General features: G+C 46.4%; 1 protein-coding gene across 1 annotated transcript; it reads right to left on the bottom strand.

The window, feature by feature from the left end:
* Window positions 1-5,370: 5,370 nt before the first annotated feature.
* LOC123048082 (uncharacterized) lies at window positions 5,371-7,118 on the bottom strand. Its single transcript, XM_044471261.1, has one exon. The coding sequence runs from the start codon at window positions 6,659-6,661 to the stop codon at window positions 5,543-5,545; it is 1,119 nt and encodes a 372-aa protein (XP_044327196.1). The 5' UTR covers window positions 6,662-7,118; the 3' UTR covers window positions 5,371-5,542.
* Window positions 7,119-7,362: the final 244 nt, after the last annotated feature.

Here is a 7,362-nt window from a genome sequence, read left to right as displayed (position 1 = left end):
GGTTGCCGTTGTGCTGCGGCGAGCTTCGGGCTCTTGGTGTTGTCTCGGTTCACTTTTGCTCAATGACGACGCAACGATGCCTCCCCAACCTGCTAATCATCTCGACCGCCCGTGGCGGATCTCCCAGTCAAGGTTCGTGTTAAGGTTTGGCACTCGTTGATTATGGATGATCCTCTGTTGTGTCGTGGGGCTCCGTACGCACGCCGGTGTGGTGCGTTAGGTTGTTTACTGAGTCTTGGTATTGTGATCCCTTGACAGCACCCCACATCTACTTGTGTCTCTCGTGGTGTTGGGTCTTTCTGCCTGCTAGCTAGGTCGTGCCTTCTCTTGGGCGTCAATTTTTTTTCTCTTCTTCTGTAACCTTGTTACATGTACGGTTTTCAGCCCGGTTTCCCTCATAAACGGGGTCAACTTGTTTAGGTTTTAGATCCGGTTTTCCTTATAAACTGGATCAGCCAAAGCTTAAGGGGAGACTCTTGGCTTTGGCAGCTTTTTGAGCAATATATTCAGGTGGGAATCCTCTCCCCCCTGGTGACTGTTCAAAAAAAAGAAAGCACGGACACACACTTGAGCGCCGCCACAATCACTCGCCACAGCTCCGCCGCGACGACCCCGCATGACGCCGCCCAAGACCTAGGCAGACGCCGCACACCATGCCGCCCCAACTGCCCAGCGACCACCTGATGAGGAACACTAGATGAGAAGAAAGAAAAACACATGCCGGATCTGTTTGGCTACTTCTAGATACTTCCACTCTAGTGTAGTATTTCTTTTCTATCCTACCTACTGTTTTCTAGAGTCTTCTAGTTGTGAGTAGCTATGAGTAGAATGGTGAACCTTAAATAATGTTTCTAGAGTATTCCAGCTATAAGTAGAAGTATGTGAAGGCTTCCCAAAGCTCTATAAATAGAGATCCTCAGCTCTACTTTGTACCCAGACTATGTACCCACTACCTATAATAGAACTTGTTGTTCTTATCTAAGATCTTGGAGTAGATCTTGTGCTCTAGGAGTTCTGGATTGAACTCTTGCTGCCATATCAGCCTACATTCGCCTCTAGAGTGATATCTAGCATAGCACGTTGAAGTTGTTCCTTCAACACTTGTGCTGTACACATTGTAGCAGCAAAATGGAGTTGCTCCTCCACAACCTTTGTGCTGCTTCAGGTGGCATCAAAGCCTCGTTGACCCATACTAGTTTTTGCTGTCCTCTTCGAGAGCAAGCTGCAGCAAGCAATGGAGCAATTGGAGAAGAGGATGGATGCTGCAGAACAACAAATCAAAGAGCTGCGTGAAGATCTTAATCGGAGATTTGGTCAGCTGGTTGAGATGATAAGAAAGGGTGTCCCCCCTGCTACCAATGAAGGAGATTCATCTAAAGAAGAAGAAGATGTTCATCAAAGAAGCAGGAGAGGTAATCTTGGAGCAAGACCGCCACAACAACGTGCTGTTCAACATGCTTCAAGAAGGCCAATTTATGTTGAAACTTCTGAAGGTGAAGAATATGATGAAGCCCTTGAAGAAGCTGATCTCTATGCATATCGGAGAGTACCCAACCCTACTACATATGCAAGGAATACATACAAGGTGAAAGCTGAGATCCCAACTTTTAATGGAAATGTTGACATTGAAGGGTGCCTAGATTGGTTATATGAAGTGGAGACTTTCTTTGAGGTCATGGAGGTTCCAGAAGATCGTAGAGTTCCTTTGGTCGCATACAAGCTGAAAGGAGGAGCCGGTGCATGGCGGCATCGCGTTCAAGAAGAGCGCAGGCTGAGAGGAGAACCTCGTGTGAGAACTTGGCGGCAAATGAAAAGTCTCTTGGAAGGGAGATTTTTGCCCGCTGATTATGACCAGATCCTATTTATCCAATTTCAAAATTGTGCTCAAGGAAATAGGACTGTTTCAGATTATACGGAGGAGTTTCTAAGGCTACAAGTGAGGTGCAACCTTGCTGAAACTGAAGATCAACAAGTTGCAAGGTACATCAATGGTCTCAATGATGCTATTCAAGATCGATTGATGCTGCAACAAATCTGGTCCGTTGATCAAGCACAAGCTCTAGCCTTAAAGGCTGAGAGGTTTGTGAGGACAAGAAAGACAACTAAGGCTCCATATCCTCCATATCCTCATACTGAAGGCTTGTCTAGGAGTCAGCCTAATAGAGTGGAAGAAAAGACCGCTCCACCAAAGGAAAAACGACACATCGAGAAGCAAACTAGAGGCAAGGGTAAGTCTAATGAAGGCCCAAAATGCTATAAATGTGGTGAAGAGGGACACATATCCAGCGGCTGCCCACTAAAAAAAATTGTTAACACAACTATCCATGATGGTGAAGGCGATGAGGAAGAATACGAATCTGAAGACGTAGAGGGACAAGAGGTTTGTCAAGAAGGTGAAGAGGTGGTATGTGTGATTCAGCGTCTCCTATGTTCCACACCACAACCTGATGACACACAAAGGAAGAAAATATTTGAGAGCAAATGCACAGTGAATGGCAAGGTATGCAAGTTAGTGATTGATAGTTGCAGCTGCGAGAATCTTATCTCCCAGAAGTTGGTGAGCCATTTAAAGCTTGATACTCATGATCATCCAAACCCCTACACTATTGGGTGGATCAAGAAAGGAGTGAATATGAGGATCACCAAACAATGCAACCTGCCACTTTCCTTGGGCAAGCATTATCGCTCAAATGTGTTGTGTGACGTAGTTGATATGGACGCTAGCCATGTTCTTCTTGGGAGACCTTGGCAATTTGATGTGGATACTACACACAAGGGCAAGGAAAACTCCTACTGTTTCATTTGGAACAAGAGAAAGATCATCATCTTACCAAACAAAACCGAAGGTAATACCTCTAAGGAGGAGGGGAAAACTATGTTAACTATCTCCCATACCTCTCATGAGTTTATGGAAGACTTGGAGGAGGCAGATTTGTGTGCTGCACTTGTTGTAAAGGGAGAAGAGCACCTGACTGTTGAAATTCCAGTAAAGGTACATGGTTTATTGGCAGAATTTCAGAACATACTTGGAGAGCCACAAGGCTTGCCACCGATGAGAGGAATTCAACATAGAATTGACTTAATTCCGGGAGCAAGTCTTCCTAATCTTCCACACTATCAAATGAGCCCAAAGGAGCATAATATATTGAAGGAGAAAGTGGAGGAATTGCTGCAAAAGGGGCACATTCGAGAAAGTATTAGCCCATGTGTTGTACCAGCCCTACTCGCGCCAAAGAAAGATGGATCTAACTGTTTTCTAGAGTCTTCTAGTTGTGAGTAGCTATGAGTAGAATGGTGAACCTTAAATAATGTTTCTAGAGTATTCAGCTATAAGTAGAAAGTATGTGAAGGCTTCCCAAAGCTCTATAAATAGAGGTCCTCACCTCTACTTTGTACCCAGACTATGTACCCACTATCTATAATAGAACTTGTTGTTCTTATCTAAGATCTTGGAGTAGATCTTGTGATCCAGGAGTTCTGGATTGAACTCTTGCTGCCATATCGGCCTACATTCGCCTCTAAAGCGATATCTAGCGCAGCACGTTGAAGTTGTTCCTTCAACACTTGTGCTATACACATTGTAGCAGCAAAGTGGAGTTGCTCCTCCACAACCTTTGTGCTGCTTCACCACCACAACATCGAGACCACGCCGCCGAGTAGCATGCCGCCATGGCAGCCAGCCAACCGATGACTTCACCAGATCCAAATCGCTGAGCACCATGCTGCCGTCTCTTGCGTGCTGGTCGCCGCCGATACTCACAACCCGTTTGGAGGCGCAGCTCTCCTTTTTTTCAGAAAAAGGACGGGCAAGGGGGTATATTCGAGTCAATGCATAAACGTAAAATTACTTGCATCCCATTGCAATTTTACAACCTGGAACCGCTGGCCTTTTTTCCCAAACGTAAAACGATGGCCTGGTAGGACTAGGACGAAACATCGATCAACCAGGGTGAAGAATAAGTAATTCTTCACCCTGGGTCTTATATATAATGTATGCTAAGAATTCAGCTAATCGACTCCATTCCTGTATCTACAAGCTTACGTGTGTTTTTTGTGCCCATATCATAACATATCCAGATGTTATTGTTTTACATACAAAAAATGGAGTGAACAAACAGGCTAGCTGCCGCACGAACTTATGAGTTCAGACACTAGCAAATTCTATTCACTGATCATTTCAAATACACTGGTTCAACGGTTTGTATGTTCTGACTTTCTCAATTCCTTATGTCGTCGCCGGCTAGAAAGATTGGATCTGAAACAACGGCAACGAATTCTATTACAAAAAAAAAAGAGATTGGATCTGAACTACATGCAGACGTGCCACAAAAGAGCTGTTTCCTCCAAAGAGCCACGAGGAAGAGAAAACTAATCTTCAGAAGGAGAACATGTTCGAAGCAAACTGTGTCATAATAATCAAAGATGTTATTGTCTATTTTGCAATTATACAAGGGTCTCTATTCTCTAAGCATTGTTTTCTTTTGAACTAAGTACCTTGTGTTTTCATAGCCTTTTGAACTTATCTCCTTTCAGTCATAATAATATCCCTCTGCTTAGGTGTTAAGTTGCTGCATCTATTATTCATCTACTTCTTTATGAAGAAAACTATTGAAGGACATGCATGAAACTGCTTGTTAAATAAAACTTCTGGTCCACCAGCTCCTTTCTCGATCCACTATTTATTTTTTTAACAAAAGAAAAAACAAAAATGCACACACGGGCTCCCTCATGGGCGCTGCGTGCCACCGCGCCATTCCCTGCTAGTATCCAAATTAAACAGGGTAGCAGAAGGTCGTAGAGATAGGTACCAGATGGCAGCAGGATTCCCAGGCAAACTGATCATGCAGAGGTGGCAAGAGAAGCTTTGAACCACCAAAGGGCCAGGACACATACAATAGAGGCAGCTCGAGAGGAGAACATCAGTAGAATACTGAATAGGAGGCAGCTGCTCAGTGTTGCGCCCCAGGGGCCAGGGCGTGTAACTACTTTTAGACAACGCAAAACACGTAAGTCCATTAAATCCTCAGGGAAAAACCACCTCAAATAACCACCTAGAAAGATATTAAAATGAACAATACCAGTTATACCTCTCTGCTCTGGAACACTGCTGGGGTCAAACATCTGTCTCAGCACTCGTTGCTGAGCCTCCTGTCACCTAGCAGGATCACTCGCCGCAAACACTCGGTGACACTCTTCCCATTGTCTTCCTTCCTGAGACAAGATGATCTCTTGTCCTTCTGCGGGGAACAAAATAAGGCATCGGCAAATCAGCTTTGAACAAGCCCATTATCTGGAGACAGATGGTCCAATACAGCACAAACCTCAAATGCTGATCCAAAGGTAAAAAATCCACCGGAAGATATTCAAAAGTTTTGATATAATCTCGGAAATTTATAAGAAAATTCTGCACTTCAACAGTTACAATAGGAAGTTCATAACGAAATCCTATGGTTTAAACAGTTACAACAGGAATTTCATAAGGAAATTCCCTATTCAAAGAAGCTTATTCTGAAGACTAATTTTCAAAGTCCCTGCTTATTGCTCAAGCTAACTGCTTCTTCAGGAAGGGCCTTCGAGGACAGAACCAAGAGTATGGCCAGCAACCATTCTCCTGCTTGTGCACCTCAGGGTAAGGTATATCGTCCACATCCCCCGTCCCCAGATCAAACACGATTGCCCAATGCTTCCTGTACTTGGGGAGATTGTGCACCAGGTAGTAAATGCAATTCCCCCTGATCGCAGGGTACTCCTTGGCAGACAGTGCAACTGCGTCGCCACGGCCGAGGAAGAGCGTGTAGCCGCCGAGGTCAGTCACCCTCTCACCGACCTGGAAGGCGCATCCGAGCGTCCACGACGGCCTGTAGACTTCCATGAGGGACGGGTGGCGGCCGTGGAACAGCAGCACTAGCAGGAGCTCGCCACGGCAGGCCACGACGTGCACTGCACGCACGCGTTCCTTGACAGACATGCGGGTAACCAACGACTCTGACAACTGACTAGGGGACATGCCCAAGCACTCGAGGAGCACGGGAGGAGACGTTGTGCCGAGCTTGAGATCGTAGATGGACAGGTTAGACATGCGGTCTATGCAGTATATGTTCCCCGCGTGGAATTCGACGCTGTGGAGTTTTGCACAAGGAACCTTGGCCGGGCCGCTCCAGGCGGCGTCCCCGGGCCGCCAGAAGAAGATGATATGCGCCCGGGGCCGTCTGAGCTGGGTCGCGACGGCCATCCAGTGCGACGACTCGAGCGGGTCGTCGGAAAGGAAGACCTGTATGACTGAAGACAGGCATGGAAGCGGGATCTCGGTGCCGGAGTGGGGCTCCCACAGCACGAGCCGCGTGGGGGATCGGACATCGTCCGCAAGGGCGAGCCAGCCGCGAGGCGTGCCGCAGCAGTACGGGAGGCCGGGTGGGGCCGCCTTGAAGTCGACGCCCGGGACGCCGCGAGGGAGCTGGAGGGAGTACTCGCCGACTGGGCTCAGTCCGTCGGGGGCCTGTCGGGCGGCGACGACCCACGGGCGGTAGGCGACCGGAGGAGAAATTGAGGCTCGCCAGTGGGCGCATACCTGGTGGGCGTGGAGCTGGTCTGCGTCGGTGTTCAGGCGACCCGAGATCTCATTGAGAATATCGGCGGGGAGGGAGGACCAGCCGGCGGCCATCGCCGCTTCTCTTTTTCAGTTCGGCGTGCCTGATCTATTACCGGCGGGGTTTCCAGCTGTTTTGTGTAAAACCCCGTATTCCTTCGTACGTGTAGCATTATTGTTTATCGAGGCACAGTAATCGTTTGATACGGTTTCTAGTTAGTTTGATTCGGCTTCTGGTTGGGCAAAAGGTGGTGCGTCGGATATGAACTCGATTAAAAATCTACTCAGACTGGCAAACTTAACATTGATAATGTTTAGATTTGTTTACAACACATTTAGATGTGTCTTAGTTATTGTATAAAATCAAGAATAAAAGAGATGGTCTCACAGGCCTTTATGTTGTAAAGCTGGATACCCACAAGGCCTATAATAAAGTCGTATGAATTTTTCAAGAAATATGATATAATAACAAAACTGGGGTTCCATGATCATGAGTTAATCTGATTATGAATTGTGTGAGTTCAGTTAAATACACAATCAGGTACAACTTCAAGAAACTGAGAGCTTTTTACCTACCAGTTTACGGCCTGATAACATAATTTCTTCGGAACAGAGCGCTTTTGTCCCTGGGCGGATGACTACGGATAATGTGTTAATTGTTTTTGAGTGCATTCACTTTATTCAGCAGGAGAAAGGCTTTGATAAGAGCTTTTGTGCTTATAAGCTAGATTTGTCTAAGTGACGGTATCCTAAATAAGGGGTTACTAATCCAGTCG

This window comes from Triticum aestivum, chromosome 1A, assembly GCF_018294505.1.
Source record: "Triticum aestivum cultivar Chinese Spring chromosome 1A, IWGSC CS RefSeq v2.1, whole genome shotgun sequence".
Taxonomy (NCBI): domain Eukaryota; kingdom Viridiplantae; phylum Streptophyta; class Magnoliopsida; order Poales; family Poaceae; genus Triticum; species Triticum aestivum.
The sequence above is the reverse complement of the archived record's forward strand: the minus strand, read 5'-3'. Positions and strand labels throughout refer to the sequence as shown.